The 19,583-nt window shown below is 37.6% G+C and overlaps 1 protein-coding gene across 16 annotated transcripts in view; it reads left to right on the top strand.

Annotated features, from left to right (window-relative positions):
* NUMB (NUMB endocytic adaptor protein) overlaps positions 1-19,583 on the top strand; it is a 95,479-nt gene that overhangs the window by 63,265 nt on the left and 12,631 nt on the right. For 8 of the 16 annotated variants that reach the window (XM_083839303.1, XM_083839301.1, XM_083839313.1 and 5 more), the window contains 2 exons: positions 8,789-8,863; positions 14,085-14,162. In XM_083839303.1, coding sequence (XP_083695429.1) covers positions 8,789-8,863; positions 14,085-14,162 — 153 coding nt within the window. The remainder of the gene's footprint in view (positions 1-8,788; positions 8,864-14,084; positions 14,163-19,583) is intronic. The other 8 variants (XM_083839305.1, XM_083839314.1, XM_083839315.1 and 5 more) reach the window with 2 other exon arrangements.

Raw genomic sequence — 19,583 nt, 5'->3', positions numbered from 1 at the left:
GTCTCTAAGTGTGGTGTTGGATTTTAAGCAAACCTGATGCATCTAAGGAACATCTGTGTTTTGGTAGAGGTAATGCTTTGTGGAAAGTACTAGCAAAATTCCTGTGGCATTGTTGCCTTAAAATTCAGGGAGGTGGATTTGATGCACGGTTTGTTCAGTGCTGTGCTCATAAATTTGGAGCTCATAATCCTGGGTTTGTACAGTTAATTTTAGGCAATAACACCTCATTTTTTGGTTTAGCAATCTGTGCTTTTCTACTGTTTTCAGAATGTCTGTGTCGTATGTAACAAGCTGCTGGTTGTATTTTCTCAGTCATCCTAGTGTGTGTAGGATTTTACACATAGCCCTTCGCTGCATTTGAAATTTAACCACACCTGAGGAGGTAATCTGACACGTTCACAACAGGGCCTTGGAATGGTCAGCGACTTGCCTGCTTTGCTCTTTTATGTGAACTCTTTTGAATTGGCTAAAGTTGCATTGAAAGAAGAGCCTTGATACTGGAACATACAACTGATTGTTTTTTTTGCACTCCACATCAGCAGAGAGACAGGTGCATGTCTGTCAGCAAAGGTATGAAAAGGGCATTAGACCTGTGTTTAGGCAAGTGTGACTTGCAGACTTTTACTATCCCATTAGGCAGAGTTGTAAGGTTCTATTAACCATTGTGGTGTGGAGGCATGATACATTTTATCCTTTATAGATGCACCCAGAGCGGCCTCTTTATTAAGTGTGGAACTGTTAATACTGCTTGAAAAGTCTGCAGAAAATATGACAGACATTCAGGTCTCAGACATGACCATTCTCTTCCACTGTCCTAGAAAATTAAAGAGTAACTGCTGTGCTTCAGTAGTGAATCTTCCCTCTGAGGGGAAAAAACCCCTGTGCCATATCTATGTAATATATAAGAGGTTTAGATAGAGATATTGTATTTACAATTATTCAGAAGTCGATTATTCTAACAGATGTTAAAGCTGCTCTTATCAGTGCTATAATTTATTTTTACACAATCTTTATAAATTATAATTGTCCAAAATGAAGTTCATTGACATACACATTTTCAAACTTGCTTTCTTGCTCCAGACACTACCTCACTGAGAACATGCAGCTGTTCTATGTTTTAATGACTAAAATATTTGACACTAGGGCTTCTTTTGTCTGAAATGCCTTTCCGAATGTCCCTCTGGGTAAGTAGTTTTTGTTCATACAAATGCACTGTAGAGTAACTGGCCTGTGAAATTTATATCAGGAAAATTAGGTCACTTCCCTCTACTTACAAGAATTAAACAAATTGAACATTTGCAAGTTCTTGGTTCTTCTAACCAACTGGATGTATTAAAGGGAACGTTTACAGCTGATTCCTACCTGTGGTTCTAGAGGACTCAACAGCCAGATGTAGCTTGGATTAATTGGATTAGTTTTATTCTGTCACTCACTTCCAAGTTTCTGGGTGTCAATCTCTTTTGACCTTAATGTGTCTAAGGCTACTGTTGCCTGTAGCCTGCAAGTTTACTTGTGTATGTATTTTATTTCATTTATTTCAACAGGAAGACTAAAGATATCAAGGAATAAAGTCAATGGGGAAGAGTAACATACCACACTTGGGTTTTGAATCTGAAGTCCAGAGTTTGCTACTGAATGCATGGTGTCATGTGAATTAGCCTCTCCACAGAATCTTGATTTCTGTGTTAGTGTTGCCAAATAGAAGTCATATGGATACAGTAGTATCTTCACTGATGAAAGAATTAACTTTTCAGATCAAATACTCTTCAATTGTTTTCTCTAATTCTTGCTTTGATGGGAGATGTTTGGAAGACGTTAACACTTTATATTAATATAACTTAGTATATTGTTTATAATTAATAATAATAATAATAAAGAATATTTTTAAAAAGCACAGAGGAGAAAAAAGGGAATGACTTGCTCTGAGCCTCATAGAATATTGTCACTGGGTCAATGTGACTGTGAGTGCTGGCTCTCATCTCTGGGATCTCTGTGACTGAGCAGTGGCTTATGCAATTAGTGTGTATGAAGCCCGCCGAAACCTCCCTGAATAGGAAGTAGGCCACGGCTGTCCCTTTGCTGTGTGCTCTCACACCACTCATAGCTGCCCAGTTGTCTTCTTTTGTTTTGGAATTTACATATTGAGCCTTATTGCTTAATGTTGAAGATATAAATCTCACATTAAAAATATTTTTTTTTTATGTTTTGAATAAGTTTATAAACACAGCTTGCATGCCATTCCCTTCCTCTAGATCAGAAAGGCTGGTAGTCAGCACAGGTGACTGGCTGTTACTTTACGTGTTAATACATGCACTTCTAGTTGTTTGAAATAATAGTAGTTGTGAAGGAGTTTACTTGCTTGTTAATGCTGCAGTGCCTTTAAGTTAGGCATGTGGTATTTTTGACTGTGGAAGCTTGAGATGCTTGAACAGTCTTTGGGAACTATGTTAAGCATTTTTAAGAAGTTAAAGTGACAAATCTGCTGATGTTTGAAATGTCGTACAGCCTTACATATTAAACACTACAAATCCCAGCCTCTTAAGGCATGAATTGATGTTAGCAATGAACAGTAAGCATACATATGGCATGCTAACCTAGCAGCAAGCAAATGTAAATTTTTAAATTCCTGCAGCATTTCAGATCCCAGGAAGACAGCTAATTATAACAGAAGGTGATTGTAACAGAAGGTGTAAGACTTATCTTAAATAAATTCCTATGCACTTTTGTCATGACGAAAGGAATGCAATTCAATCCCTAATCTTTAAACTTTTCAGATTTGTATATAGCCTTTAGTTTTGTTTGAATAGCCTTGCAAACAAGTTTTAAATGAAACTTCTTACTCACTTTAAAAACCCTCTTGTCTTTAGCCAAGGTCAAATTCTTACATTGTTTAATAAACTTCAAATTGTTTTAAAGATATGAGTATTCATGTCTAGAGCCATAAAAATGGTTTAGATGTCCTTGTAGAAACATATCTTTTAAATGTAATTTAAGTATTGAAAATTAAAAAATGTGTTATTGGCTTATCCTTTTTAATTTTGATTTTTTTGCTAAACTTGAGGATTTCTAGTGTCATAAATGGAAATTGATTTATTTGCAGGACTTGAAGAAAAGGTGCAATGTGCACCTGTGCATTGTTTTATCAACACTTGTTTTTTTTAGTTTTTTTAACAGACTTTTAAGTTCACTTATTAATACTGAGTTCCCAGAAATGTAGGAATTGCACATCAAAATGAAAATTGAAAAATTAAGACTAACAAAACATGCATGAAGCTGTAAAGGGGCTCGGAGAAATAGTTGGTCTTTTAAGCCTCATCAAGGGAAATTTAGGATAGGCATTCACATCAATAACTCAGCAAAACAACCCCCCTTTCTAACAGTATGTCATGTAAGCTACAGGGTGGATGGCATACCCTATTGATCTCCAGCTACAGAAATGTTGTAGTGCTACCGGGCTGACTTCTCTGATGTAGATGTGGAAGTAGATCCTGCCTTGAGGCAAGTGGTGTCCTACATAACCTCCTGGGTTCCTTCTCAGCCACATTTTAGGGATTTGTGAGACTATGAAGAATGCAGCATTTGTGAATCCTACATTGAACTTTGCTACTTCATCTTCAATAGTCCTAACTGAAAATGTTTTTTATTCCCTCACAGTGTTTTTTCTGTTCACACTGCTAAGTATAATGTGAGAATCAGTAAGAGGAGTACAGCGTGACTCTTAGATGGGTGTGGTGTGAGAGGACACTGAGAACTACCGGTACACATATTGCTTCATTTTTAGAGTTAAATTCTTTTGGCCCACACTATTCAAAGACATTTAGTGGTCATAGCTGTTACAGAGAATGTTCGCTGAGGACTTAACAAATTAATGAGGCATTTTCTGTTCTGGTGACTTAGGGAAGTGGAAGAAATTGGACCCCAAGGGAATGTATAGCATCACAACTAACCTGAAGTTTTGAATAAGCAGAATTTAGCTTAGTTTGTCTGGTGATGCTTAATCATGCTTTTTTTTTTTTTGTCATTATCTGTGCTTCTACAGCTCTAAGCAAACATCTGTTTCAAACCAATAAATTAAAAAGCATCAGCATGAATATGAGAGAAGAGAAAAATAATGTATTGAATATTTGGATGTAAATCTTACAGAGGTCAGTGGAGAAGTAGCTCAGCTTTGAGACGCATCCAGGCTTCTTGGATTTAATCTGGTATCTAGTTGCAAGACAGGATTTCACCCTGCAACTGTGAGTTAAGTACACCTTAACTGCGAGTTAAGAACACCTGTTCTAGAAGCGTATCTACGCATACAGATTCCAAGTATTCAGTCTTCAAACGGAGTATTATTTATAGCAGTAGAGAGAACAGTATTTACACAGAGGAAGAAAGAGGAATGCTACTGCCTCCAGGAAAAATACCGACGAAATGGTAGTGTGCTGCTCTCAGCAGCAGTTAGCTCTCTAACATGGGACACCTTGGCCAAGACTTACGGTAAGCTCTTTTCTTGTGTCCATGTAGTTTAAAATATAATCTGAAGAGCCTAATCTGTTGTTGTAAATAAAACAGTGCAAGTGAGCATCTGGCAGTGTAGAGAAAACTTCCGTAATTTGTGTATCTGCCTCTGTTTGGAAGAGAAACTGTAACTGTGTGTTACTGTGTTTCCGTAACTGCAAATGGCTCCAGTGAGTTGGCCAGGTGGAAGAAATTCTGGTGAAGGACCTTTCTTTTTGCCAGCAGCTATTGAACTTTGCATTTTGGAAAACTGGAATAACCAAGTATTTGTGAAAGAAAAGAAAACAAAGAAGTCCAAGATAGTATTTCTTGTAATAGGACACAAACTGTAGAGCAGTTCCTTTTCTGACCAGCAACATTTGTGGCCTGATACATCAGCCCTTGATGTTTTATTAGGAACACTTTCAATAGCATATGTTTGGGGGAAGACAGTAGGACAGCTTCACCAAAAATACTTGCTGTGATAACTTAGGTCGTTCATTTTTAGAAGAAATTGGGAAAAGCTTAAAATGTTGAAAAAGAATTAAGTTTTTCAAGCACTTTTCAAGTTCCAAGGGCATTTTGCTGTGTGCCAGTTTGACTTGTTCCTGTGTTGATTGCTTTGTAGTGTTTGACTGAAGAGTGATACCGAACACCTCTGAAAGAGGTGTTTCATCTGTGAAGGAGAACAGAAAGTTCATTGCCTAGAGGCAGAGAGGGAAGTTTTTTTATTATTTGCTATACTATCATATCATCCTTTGGCGTTTTTTTTCCCTGAAAATGTTAATATAAGCAAAACCTTTCTTTAAAAATGTTTATGAAAACAAACATTAAAAACATGTTTGTTTATGAAAACAAACATGTTAAAAAGGGGTTTCCCAGCAACTTGAAGGTATTTTATTTGGTTTAGAGCTTTTATTTTGTGTTACTCTTTATGTGAATTCTGCCCACAATGATTTTAACTTTCTGTAAAAGCATTGTTCATTTCTGATAGAATGATTAAATCTCTCACAGAACATCTTATGGCTGAGAATCGCCAGTATGGCTATCATTCAATGGTTGCTATGGAAATTAAGTAGGAATGCCTTCAATATTAATACTGCATTCCTATTACTTGCACTTCCATGATGGAAATATACTTGCTTTCTCCAGGAATGTTAGGCAGTGTGATTCTTGTGACGTGGAGAGCTCTTTGCAAATATGTCCAGGGTTCCCCTTCCTTACTGTTCTGCAATGTGATCAGCTGCAGTTCACATCTGTTCTGTGTAACCAGTAGTTCTGTGTCCCAGTCACTGAGTGTGTTTGTGGTAATATGCCATGATGGAATTTGGAAGAGGTTTTGCTTATATTTGGCAGTCTCTGTCCAGGCACTTCACAGTATGTTTCTCCTCTGTTAGTTTGGAAGGGAAGTTTTCTTTCAGAGATGTTGAAAAATTGTGTATAGAAATGTGGGGTGTATGTATTGCCTTTTTAAAGTGATTTCCACGTGTTCTCTTTGCTGTGACAGAACTGCAGAATTTGATTTGTTTTTTGTTGCATGGAAGTTAAACACCAGGATTCAGGACTTTAGGCTGTAAGGATCAGAGCATGTCTTAATCTAACTAGCAGCTGTATTTTTCTTACTATATTAAATTTTAAATTGTCGCTCATAAAATGCTCTTGCACTAGCAAGTTGAGCTAATGTTTCAAATTTAAGGGTAAGTAATGATATAACTACAGTTTAACACTTCTGATTAAAAATGTAAGGCTACTGGAAAGGTTTCAGTCTATAGCAGAGCTGTTTGCCAAGTTTCTTGAAGAAATACTTGAGCCTTTGATTACTACCAGCTAAAAGTCAGATAAGTAGAAGTTATTGCAGTGCTGCTTAAATACAGGAGCCATGTATATCTATGCGTAGCCTGATGGGGAAAAAGGGTTTTGGAAATAAACCTGAAGATGTGGAAAGGATCAGCTGCTTAAAGGAGACTTGACTTGATGTTGCAAAAAAAAGAGAGGACTGTAGCATTCTGATTACACAGTTGAAAGTTATTTTTATAACAAAGAAACTTAGAAATATATTGGGATCTATAGGAAACTCAAAAAAACCACAACCACAAAAGAAAACAAAAAGAACAATATTCAGGGAAGACTTTTGAAACCACCCATATAATGTACAAGGCCACTGATATTGATAGCTGTGAGCTTCTGGCTTCTGCAAAAATGGTGCATTGGGAAGAATAAGGTTTTTTTTATGAAGGGCTTTAAGTGTAAAGTGTAATTGCCAACAAAGCACCTCTTGTCCTCATCATAAAGAAGTATTGTGTGGCAGCGTAATTTCTTTTATAATTCAGAATTGATTGATGCTCGATGAGGTCTGGGGATTGTACCCTTTAAATGTGGGTAGATGCACTTGATATGTGCAATAATGTCCCCATTCACTGGAGTGGAAGCAGTATTGAAAACTGCAGCAGAATTTGCTGTCTCTAGCAGCAGAGGCATGACTGATTGCCGAAAGTTGGAGCATGTGACTTGAATAGAGGTTTGGCAACACAGGGGAAAACGGTTGTCTGTTTTGGAGTGTGGCAAGAGGCAATATTTACCCTGCTCTGTTTCTCCCTTTTCCAAGCAAAAGGCAGGTTGCCAAGTACAGGGACTGAATGGTTTGGATCTTCAGTTGGAAACATTTTGCCTACACTTGGGTAAATGAGATGTGCAGATAGCTCAGGAAAGCTGGAGGTTGTCCTCTAACTTAATAGTAATGCAAGCTAGATGGCTTATTCCATGCATATATATATATATTTTTTTCCCACCTTCTCTAAACCTCAGCCTTGTTCCTGTCTATATCTCCCCTCTTAAGGAGAAGTTGGCAAACTTTTTTAGGTTACTGAAACCAAACTTTTCCCATCATGGAGATGCACAAGCACAGGATTTCTGCATCTCTGGAACTTCAGCACAGACATGGCAGAACTGCAGTAGGTGTGGGTGTGAATGTGTGCTTCCAGACACAAAGTAAATACATCTTTAGTTGTTTCTGTTTGTGTATTTTTAGGATTAAAATTTTCTTGTTAGGGAGTGTTATGGAGAAATGAACATCTTACACAAGTGTTCAGAAAGTTCAACTAAGAGAGTACAGTCGCTGTTTTGGCAGCTTCAGTGTTCAATTATACGGCTTCAGCCCCTATAGAACTCATTGTGAAAAAGCTGTAAGGCGTCGGATCCTTTTTATTTACCTTGAAGTTTTTGTGAAGTTTATTCTTCAAGCTGTTCTCCAGCTGTGAGGGCTGGTTTAAGTGAAATTCTTGCAGAATTGTTCCATCCAGATTTAGATCTACTGTTTTAAAAATCCCACATACTGAGACTTAATGTTAAAGCCCTCTATCATGTAAGGTCCTTTCACTCTCAGCAGTTTTATGTTAAGTAGGGTGATGTGTTGACAGTACTTTTGGAGCATCTTGCCTTGCATGAAAAAAACCTTAACAGCAACAACACACAAAAAACAACTCTCAATGTGCTATTAAATCTTGAAAACAATCTCTTTCCAAGTTTGTCCTTAAGTTGAATATAAGGAGTCTAGGTTGAATCTTATGTTATTCTGGTAGAGCACTTCAATATGGTGGTAAGGAATGAAATCTTTTTCTGGCTGTCTAATTAAGCATGGTATCCTAATTAAGGAAACAAGTAACGGAAGATTTCAGATACTTCATGACAGAATATTCTGTGGTGGAGTGAAACTTCTCCATCCATTATTAAATCTAGATTTACCACTGCATTGTGTCACCAGTCCTGGTTCTGATATTTTAAAACCCTTTTTTCACTCTCTAGCTACTCTACAATATAAATGCTGATTTGCATAAAATTCTTATAATGCTACGTAAATTGGAGCAAATTTCTTTTCCCTCTAACTTTCATTATAAAACTTCAGAAAGGTTTTAACAGTTCCTATGGTTTTCTTCAAGAGTTAAGTACTTTCAATAAGGATACAATTGTTTGAGAGAACGTTTCCGTCCCTTATCGAAAAGAACCGCAATTGGGAAGGGTAGGGGGAAACTGGAAAACATAAGGAACTTTTTTTTTTTTTCCCAGAATGTAGAATGAAAGTACCTGAAGTTTCCTGAGCACTGCACTCCAGTGTACTTCTTGAAAATGCTTTTTCTATGGGCTAATGTTATTCCGGGTCATGTTGTTAATTTAAAAACTTCAGAACTTTCAATTTCAATTCAATTAATGAATTATTTATTTTTAGGTAATGGTTGATAATGTAGATATACAGAAACGGGTAGTTTTTAAAACCATTAAGCTTTTTCTCCTCCTCTTCTCTTTCCCGCAGTACTTGGGACATGTCGAAGTGGATGAATCCAGAGGAATGCATATCTGCGAAGATGCTGTGAAGAGACTAAAATCTGTATGTACATTTGTTTCATGACAAAGCTGGCTTTGGGGCTGTGAGTGTTACTCAAAAAGGTCTGTTCGGCAGCAGTGCTCCAGCTAAAGCCTGAACTTTTGACCCATGTTAGGAGAACAGTTGGCTGGTTTGAGAGCACTGCTGTGGTGGTTAGGGGGACGTGCTAATCTGATGATGTGAGGGAGAGAGTTACAACTGTTCTTTCTACTTGCAGAAACTATTTGCAAAACAAATGTGTAAAAATCCTCTGTGACCTTTCAGACTAAGTTGGTACCCATATGGGGCTTCAACCATTGTTTTTTAACAGGTCTTTCTCCCTCTCTCTTTCTCTCTCTCCTTTCTCCCCCTCTCCCTCTGTTGCCTGCCACTTTAATAGTGACTTAATTCACCTTTATTATACAAAATATTACTTGATTTAGGCTGCTTTTTTTTCTAATGCACTGCAACATTGTAGTCATGCATGAAATAATCTGGCTTGCATCTGCTCAAAGTGGCCTGGAGGCTGCCTAATTCTGATATGTCATGAACTGGGCTGCTCTTAGTTTGGCTTCTGTGAACGTTTGCTCGTGTAAATGGCACTCGTTCAGAGCTCTTTGTATTCCTATGGCTCATTTGAAGAGGTCTTGTCATCTCTTTCCTGTAGTTTTAATATTGCAAAATCCCGTGGAAGTAGCAAACTCAAGAAAGTCAGAGATCAATCTGTCGAGGGTCTGAGGCTAAAGCAGCATTGAAGAGAAGAGGAGGAGAAAGGACATTTGAATTTGAAGTCTGAGCGAAGATAGAGAACTGCTATGCTTTTCATCACTTCTCTTATGTGTCATAGCTACCTATACACAGCCTTCAGTAGTGCCTTTAGTGGAAGAAATTCTTGTATCTTGTATCTTTCTAGCACAGCAAAATTACTGGAAGTAAATCAAACATTTCTGCACCTTTGCTAACTTAAGATCTCTGCTACTGGATATATTTTTTCCCCTCACCAAATGTGAGAGTTCAAATGGCTTCCAACTAAACCTGTTCTTTCCTTCTGCCTAGCACATAACAGAGGATTATAGATTATCTTTTCTTCTTTCTGTTGTGCTGCAAAGTTTGTGAATTGGTTTACTGCTCTGATTAAAATCAAGTCTTTTCATTCTTTTCTCTCTCAGCTAATGTATAGCAACCTGTTAAAGCCGCATACCATCTGTTCCCATTCAGTCCAACAGTGATTAGTGATTGATTTCTATTAAAAAGGGCCACACAAAATATAAATGAGTTTCTTTGTTCTATGGATTTAGTTTATGTAGCTAAAATGCTAGTACTGACCACATAATGAATCGCATCCGTTTTTGTCCTGTTCTGGTTTTCATTGTATCAGGATACTTTCTGTTAGCACACCAAATAATGTTGCAGTATTTACTTTATGCAGCTTCTCTCATTGTCTTCTCTGGGGAGCTATGCCGTGAAGTATTTGATTTCTAGGCTTTTTATAAACTTCAAGCCCACAAGTCAGTTAAGTGTAGCTAAGCTTATAAATAATGAGGCATAGTAAAAGCATAGCACCCAATTTATTCTGGAATCCATATAATCCCAGGATTGTGATTCTTGATCATCTGAATTATTGATTCAGATGTGAGATATCTAACTTCTGTAGTGCATCCTCTGGAAGCAGATCGCTTTGTTTCCTATTCTGTGCTATATGATTATTCCAAATTCTGGATGGCATCAATGTATTGCCCATTCTCATAAATTCAATATTTTTTTCCAGATAATTTTAATTTCTTCTGCTGTTTGAAGTTTTTGACGTTTATCTACAAAATGGTCTCTTAAGATTGCTCCTTGCATTGTCTCATTTGTCAGTGCTGGAAGCTGAGAAGCAGGTGTGAAATTCTCAATGGGCCCCAAGAGGAAGATTCAGATTACTGAAACTGCTTTTTGCACTTCACTTGCTAGCCTCCATCAGGCCCAAGGTTCATTTGGAGTTGCTTATTGCAATGCAAACCTTTTCCCCCCTTTCCAGCTCCCCACCCTGAGCATATAGGTTTAAACTGGGAACTTTTCTTTAGGATTCTACCTTTATTGAAAGTTCTCTTCTGTACAATATATTCTCTTAATTAGGAAAAGCCATACCACTAGATGTTGTTTCAGCATGCAAGGAATGTGATAAGAAAACAGTTTGTTCTTCTGGTAGTCTCTTCCTTTCACAGTGCTTGGTTATTTTGATGGGGCTTTCTCTCGGTCTTGGAAGGACTACAGGTTTGAGCTGAAGTGCTCAATCAGAAAGACTAGCTTAAGGAAAATTGGACTTAATTTTTAAATGTATGTGGCCTATGTTAATCTGTATTGTTTTCTTCACAGGTAATATATAGGTTTTGTAAATCAGTCAGTAAATAATAGTTCTGTTCTCGTAGAGACAGAATCATTGAAATACTTGTAGTTTCTAAAACTAAGTTCTGTCTGTCTGTACTTTTTTCAATAGATACCTTTTCCTCTTAATTCTTGTTCTCCAATAGTTCGCAGTTCATTTGGGGAACTGAAATATGTTCTTTTTTAGGGTTGACTATTTGATCATAAAACATTTTATGGGATTTGTCAAGAAAAATACAAACCTGTTAATCTTTGGTTTAGGAATATCTTTATTTCTGCTTTGCTTTTTGAAAGAAAAGATGCAAACAAATTCTTTTCTCTCCTGGGGAAGTGTTCTTCCAGTTTTTTTATTACCTGGTGGTTTAATATGCCATAATTATTTTTGAGCACTGCATCTTGCAGAACTTAAAACCAAATAATTGTAAACATTTTGTTCAGGGATTTTTTAATTGATAACTGAGTAAAATAAGACATTTTTAGCTAGAGAATCCTTCATCCATACTCTATTCTGTTGTTACAGTTTTATAGCTCTGAAACTGCATTCCAACAGCACTATGATGTGCAGATTACAATTTTGCTTACAATGAATGAAGTCAAACTTGAGTTATGTCACTTTTGTCTGATGAAATGGTACAGCAGTTTCGTTAATAGATCAGAAACTGCTATCACTGTCTATTATTAACATGAGTTTATGTTACCAAAAAGCTTACATTTTTCCCTTAGGATATATTACTAACTGTATATTCATTTCATATCTGGTAGGATCCTCATATTTTGATACTAAGCACTAAATGGTTTCTTCAAAACTATTTCCCTGAATTACTGGAAAATTACTTTGTAAGGACACTGTAAGGTAGCTTTGTAAACGTGTTTGATTTAGGTATGGGGACATAGTATAAAGACAAAAGTATTCTCTCTCATGTCATGTTTTGATTTTTAAATCAGCTTTAGTGTGTAGTATTGGTTTCTAACTTGCCACTTTTTGTTTTAAATTATGCATTTGTTTTAATATATGTTCTTGTTTTAGCAGGTAAAGAGACATAATTTAATATTTTAAAACATGCATTAGTTATCTCTAAACTACATTAACTTAGTGGTGTTTAAAACCCATTTTGCATGATGCCTTTTCCATTAACATTTCTAGTTTATTAAAAAAAATAAATCTTGTTTAACAAGCATTTTGCTGAGAGCAAAATTAACCATCATCTAAAAATGAGGTAGCTTCTGGTGAATCTCTTTAGCTTTTGCTGTCTTTAAAAAGCTGTTATTTAGTGTAATTGCTCAACTTGGCAGCAGCATCCAGCCCCTTCTCATTATGTATACAACGCTGTGATTAATCCATTAGTTCCCCTCCTAGTGTTCAGCATATCCTGTCCAAATATACATGACCGTTCTTGTTTCTAAAAACTGTTAAGCATTTCAGCTGACTACACTTAGAGATGTTCTTATACAGTGCCTGTGTTGACATAAATATCTTATGGATACTTGTTGAAAAGCTCTGTGGAAGGGCATCAGGCAGAGAGAAGCACTCAGCAGCAAAAGTCAGGAAATGCAAAGTCGAGATTGACACTCCCTTCTTAACTTTGTTTCCTGGCTTTTGTTGGCTTGCGTCAGAACCATAGCTTTGTTTTAAGTATAACCTTGTTTATCAATCAATTCTGGAGACACTGCCTCAGGATATTTGTAATAATATTTTTAATATAGCATTGTTATCAGCGAGCAACATGCTGGAATGACATGGTGGTAATTTGGGGTCAGGGCTGTCAGAAAGCCGCCCTCTGTCTCATGTGGAATTCTCCACCTCCTCCCCGTTACTGCTCTACCACAGTTTTCTTGCAAGCTAAATAATTTTTAAAAATAGCAAGAGTAGTGATATGCTTCAGCACCAGCTTCCTTCACGTACTGAGCAGTGTGTAGCTATGCATGCAGGACACCAGGCCCAGGAAAGTATTCTCTCATCAGATCAGATCTTGCAGTTTTCTTTTCACAGTCTGGTAACAAAACAAAGCCAGTAAAACTAAACTGCATGCAAATATGCTTAAAATTGAGTCCTGTTTTTTTTCTGAATGTGAATTGGGCAATCATTATAATCACTTCCAGGCTGAAGAAATTCAGGAACTTGTAGTTCAGCTCTTTGTATCTTTGCCTTTGCCTAACTCCTCCTTCTCAGAGCTGATTTTAAAGGTTTCTTGTTCAACCTATAAACCCAGAGTTGTAGAATGAATATCCAGTAGTTGCATAAATTTGTTTAAAGTCTTGAAAGACTGTGAAAGAGAAAAGGAACTCATTTGTGTTTTAGTTAAGGTGAGAAGAAATTCTTTGCTGGTCGGAGAAGACTGTATAAAATGCAAAGTGTTAAGAGTAGCCTGTAAACCAAAATAATAAACGGAATAAAATGAAGCACCAAAAATGCTTTTTCAGCATTTAACAGTGTGTTATCCCAGCTACCATATGTGCTTCTCCAGCTTATATTCTCCACTTGCTTTGGGAAAATGTGATCAATACAGAACAAATTTGACTATAGCTCTGAAGTTAGAACTTTGCATTTCACAAGAGCCCGCACAGTGTTTTAATTGTTTAACCACTATGTCTGCTGCCAAGTTTTGTTTATAACCCAACTAAAGGGGACTAAACAAGGGAGAGTGAAAATAAAGTAACCACTTTGCATGAAATTGGGGCTGAGGTTCTCTTCTTTCCACCAATTTCAGGGCAGTAGCTTATTAGAATCGTGTGTGTGTCCTTTGATCTGCATTTCCATGGGATTATTTTCACATTTGCCTGTCGCACCTTCTCATGGATAACTCTAAAAACCCCTTCCTTTCCCTCCAAACCCTATTCTTGTGTGTGCTTGTTGGTTTGAAACCCTGGGACATTTTAGCTACCTTCAGTAATAGCGCTCGACTTGTCCCCCCTGTTCCTCCAGGAAAGGAAGTTCTTCAAAGGCTTCTTTGGAAAAGTAAGTTTAACGCCTCGTTTGTGCTTGCACTATAAGGAGTTACATCCCTGGTATAGCACTGCCATAAAATTAGGGTGTTGAGAATTCCTTAATCTGTTTCAGAGTATTTGTTTCTAAAATCCAAGTCTTCGCAGACTTGGAAGTATATTGATCAAATAAAGAATATGGTTGAAAAAGTGACCTGAAATAAAAACTTCACTCCATATGGACTGTATCAGAAATCCAGTGTTCTGAAATGACTTGATCTTCCTGAAAAAAAAAAAAAAAAAAAGTGAATTTTCTTTTTAATCCCTTAAACTTGTGCCAGCCTACATCACCTGGGCAAACATCTCGAGAACAGTTGGTGTCTGTGCCTGTAAGCACTACAGGACTGGCTGCCTGGCACCGCACGCTTGCCCAAATGTTAGCGTGGGGAGAAAGCAGCGAGCCTACACGTACCATCTCCTAAACCTTTCTGTTTGGAGCACGGTCCAAATTCAAAGATGCGTGAAGATGAGATCAGGCATTTACCTGCTATTTGTTTTTCTAATTGCAATTCTATTGTGTAGCGGAAAGCTTTGCTGTTTATCATTGCTCTTGTTTTCCTGTGGACAGTGTCATAGACGTGAAGGGAAGCAACTGTTTGTCCTTATTAAGAATGTGCTGTACTGGAGACTGGATTTTTTTTTTTATTCCTGCTGTCTACATCTCCATAAGGCAGTGTTTGTAAACCTCTAAAAGAGCTCTTTGACCTCCCATCTGTTAACTGCCTCTGCATTTAAAATTCTTGTGGAACATTTCTGTGTAGTTTTTGTATGGAACAAATCTAAGATACCGCTTTTGAAACATCTTATAAGCTGAGTCTTGGCTTAAATAGAAACTAACAAATTCATAACTTACATACAAAAATCTTTCAGAGCGGGTTATTCTGTGCTCACACATTTGTCTTGGCTTTGCTTGAGGAGTAACTAAGAGCTTTTTCAGCTGCCTTTTTCACTCTTCACGCAGATTGTGGTGCGTGTCATAGAGGGACAGGTATTTCTTCAGTTCAGGTTTCTTCCTATGATCCGAGAAAGCGTTCTTGTCATGTGTAGTGATAGTGAAGAAAGAAGCTCTTTTTCTGGGGGGTGGGTGTCAAAATACCATATGTAGGAGTTAATCTGTCAGGTTCATCTGATCATTCCTACATGCAAACAAAATTTAAGAGCTGAAATCTACACAGACTGGAGTAAAACGTTGTTTACAACCAAAAATGTGAATTTCTTCTGTTATGTTTGTTTTAAACAAATTCTAAGACCCACCTCAACCTGGTCAAATACCAGTTAGGAAAAAGAAAACTAATATGCTATTAATTCGTGTTAGAAAGTAAAGATGTGTAAAGAAAGTAAAGATGTGAAAGGACAGAGTTTGCATAGCACTTAAAAATCTCTTTTGCTTTTTTAGGAATTATCTGTTAAATATGCCAGCTTTCTCATTACATCTTTGTCACTTTTTAATGAACTCCAATACTTTGCCATAGCCTTGTAGATTTGTTTTGCCTTTTATTATAACATTTTGCCAAAGAGAAACCTACTTCTACTTCAGCCAGTGAAGTTACATTAGTTAGCACTGAAACCACTGAAATCCACAGTGCTTAGATATCCCTACAATGTTGGTATGTCTTTACTACACTTCAGCCTACAACAGCTGGCTGAATCTAGGGAAAAAATATAAAGAAAAAAAGTTATTCTCTTATTAATATTTGAGAAATAGTTATAACTAATAGCTTTTGTCTGTCTCATCTATAATTTCTCCCCAGATGCTTTGCTTTGGGATTAATATAATATTCCAAACCACAGAATTGCTTGAAATTCACTACTGGTTTTCAAAAGGTCCATGCGGACAGATTTACTTCTTTCCCTGTCCACTTTTTTCTCCGCCAGAAAAGTAAATCTGAATGAGTTGTGTCAGGAAGTGTTTTTTAGTCATGGACCTGACATTGAAAATACTTCATTTGCAACTTTAAATAAAAATAGGATGTCCATTGCCAGCTCCAGGTTAGACTTCTGCTGTTTCGCTTTGTGTACAGAAAGTGACTGAATCAGCAGCCTTTTTAGGCAGCTCTCCATATTTCAGAACTAAGCCTTTTCTGTGTTAATGAATAGTAGTACAGATTCAATGATCTTTCTCATGTTTTGCTTCCACTGAGTACATGTATTTCTTGGCATACAATGTTTTGTGCAGAGACTGAGATGAACATTTTTCTTTTTGTATATCTCAGGCTTCAGATACAGCTGTTTTTAAGTCCCTTGCCAGAATAAAATAGGCAGATATTGAGAACTCTGTAATCGGCCAAAAGACTAGGAATGGTTTAGAAGTATTTAAAAATGCATTGCTGGGCAGCATTCATTCTGTTTTGGTATCCTTAAAAATTTACTTTCCACCTTAGAGTGCAGCTGCTCCTTAATTCCATGTTCCTATCACTTCTGAAAGCCCAATTGTCATGTCCAGCGCTGCTGTTCAGGAGCTATGCATTTCGGCTTTAGTCGGCTTCATTTTCTTGTCCTTGATGCCCATGTCTAGGGCACTGCCTGCTTGTCTGAGAGTTCCTCACACTTTGTTTTTAGCCTTGCCTTCTGTTCTTGAGGGTGCCTCACCTGCCTTCCTGAGGCTTCTGAGGGCTCTGAAAGGAGTAAGAGAAGGAATCTCGTGCTGGAGCAGATTACCAACCTCATAGAAAGTGCTAAGAAGTGAGCTTCCTATCACGGCTGATTCAGCGCTGCCAAATCAGGCTCCTGGGAGCTGGTGCCCTGAGTGGCTCCACTCTAGCAGCGTCGTCATCCAACAGCATGTATGTGAAGACAGCCTACTGATACGGACGTCTAGATGAGTCCTGATATACACATATCTGTATCAGGAGTGCAAACAGATCTACATTCTAATCACGATCTACTTGGCAATATCCCACGTTAATAGAGTAGTACATTGATTTTTATGTAGCCAATATAAACTAATTTGGCAAAGCTGTGTTCTTTAATACATCAATCTCTCCACAGATAAAATGAGGATTCAGTAGATGGAAAAATCATATGTTTCCCAATGGTAGTAGCTGTGGCTTTAGGATAGAGAGGGTAAGAACTTATTCTAAGCATTGCATCCACCATAAATCTAGAATAAAGGATTTGGAAGGTAGACTTGCTTTGGCTTTCTCTTAGTGTAACAAACCTGCATTTGATTATCTTGCTTGAGGAAGCTTACGTTTCCAGTGCGAGAGGAGGATTATTCAGCCCTTTAGCCTTTTATTTTTATTTTGAGAAACATGGAGTTCCATGTCTTAGCTATTTTTAAGTCCTCATTTAGTACAATAGCAGATGAGGACTAGCTCTGCAGAAGTTCAGTACTGCTTTATGAAGTATCCATCTGAGTTAAACCCAACTTGTTCAATGCAAACTTCAGAAACCATTCACTGTTTCACTCTGCAGACAGAAGGTTGGTTTTGTTTGCTGGGAAAAGACATCCTAGTTTGTTGGTAGTCCAAATGAGGGATATGATGGTAGTCCAAACTGAGCAGTTACCCCTAGGTGTTGTCTTCTCTCAATTTTTCGTGTCACTTGAAATGAGGATTTTAAGACTACTAATGGCTTTTAAGAAACTGATACTCCTTCATAAAACAGTTTGAGATAAATCTCTACAAGTCATCTCTCGTTGGGATTAACAGGGATTTTTAGGCTATGAAAGCTACCCAAGCACTGAAAATACATACTATATTTTATGCTCGTTGATGTTTACTGCCTCTTAAGACCAAAAATTACAGGCAACTTTTAAATGCTAAAATGTTTTTTAACGTCTATGATGGTAACTTTAAATACATCCTCTTTTGTGAATAATAGTCTTTCCATTAGGCATTCCAGAGTCTGAAAGTTTTTCTTCAGACCTTCTCTGGGATATTCAGCAGGCTGGATGGACATTTAGAAACTTGCTTCTGCAAGCACTTCTGTAGCTTGTTTTCATACTGTGCTTACTTTCTCTCTTCTCTCTTTTATTCGCTGTTCTGCACAAGTCAGTGCAGTTCTCTGTTCTCACCAAGCTGTCTGAAAATGCTCTGGTTGTCATTGCTGCTTCAGAAATTGGGACAGATAGTTCCTTCCCAAAAACAAACACAAGTCCCGCCAAGCTGGTTTTCTTCACGCTTTCTGCTTTCTCTGAGAGTGAAACCAATGTGATATAGCAGGTGATTTATCTGTCCGAGATGATGATGATGATAAAAATAAAAATCATCCTTACAATGATAAAATCAGAGTTGCTAATTTGGAACATGCAGTAGCTTATGCCAGAATGTATCCTTGCTCAGTTATGTGCCATATGATTATAAATTATATGCATCTGTAGTGAATTATTAAAAATAAAATGCAATTCTTGCACAAAGCCACTAGTTGATATCCCCCCCCCGACCACCCTTCTTTTTCTGTTGTTGCTCTGTTCTTTTCCTGCAGTGGTCAGTGGCAGCTGCCATTAGCAGCCCCAAACTAAACCTAGTGCTTCAAAAAAAGTTAAGGGGGAGAATAGTTTATTAACTTAAAGGTTTAAAAAAAAAGAAAAAAGAGTATGGCACGTTAAATCAAAGTAACACAGTAAAAATAGTGAGGTTTTGGTGGTAGTAGTTCTCTGTAACAAGCCATAGATTATGTCGACACGTTGTGCCTATCTGATGAATTCGTTTCAGAGGAATGTTGTCTTGTGTTTATACTGTTTTCTGCAATTCTCCCTTAAAACATAAACAGTTTAAAAAGAATCTGTAGTTGATACAGCTCCTGAAGCCTTCCTGTGTTTCCCACTTTTACTCACCCTCAGCTTGTGGCAGCTGAAAGTTCCCACAGTCAGATCTTGGATAACAGCCAGAGTGCTCCTCCGCTGCTTCAGCCTGCCGCACAATTGCTTTTCCAAGATACGCATCCAATGGTTAACAAATCACATTTTTCTAGCTCTCTTCCAAGGTGTGACATTCGCCTCTCAATAAATTAGTAAAACGTGTTTGGATGATTGATCTTAGCATTAAGCTCATAACACCATAACCAATGATTTCTGGGTGCTTTTAACACTGGTTTGAGCTGATGCCATGGTTCTGCCATGCTAGTATGGGGGCAGAGGGTAGGGCTGGTGGAAATACCAGGTAAGAATTTTCCTGTGTTTAAACTTCACTCAAGAAGCTACCTGGGGTGTAACTCCTTATGAATTAGTGTTATCTGACTCTTTAGTGGAATTCTTCACCCACTTGGTCAGTCTTGAATCCTTTACTGTACATGGATGTACACCCTATTTTTGACTCCACCTGTTCCGTGCCCTCTCCCCATCCCCATAATGTGCTCTTTCTTAAATACTGGCTTTGGCTTGGTTCTCTGAATGTTTTGCAACTTCGATTGAGTATCTGGCTTTGGGCATCCCACTGAACGTGGACTTCATCTA

This window comes from Anser anser, assembly GCF_964211835.1.
Source record: "Anser anser genome assembly, chromosome: 5".
Classification (NCBI taxonomy): domain Eukaryota; kingdom Metazoa; phylum Chordata; class Aves; order Anseriformes; family Anatidae; genus Anser; species Anser anser.
The sequence above is the reverse complement of the archived record's forward strand: the minus strand, read 5'-3'. Positions and strand labels throughout refer to the sequence as shown.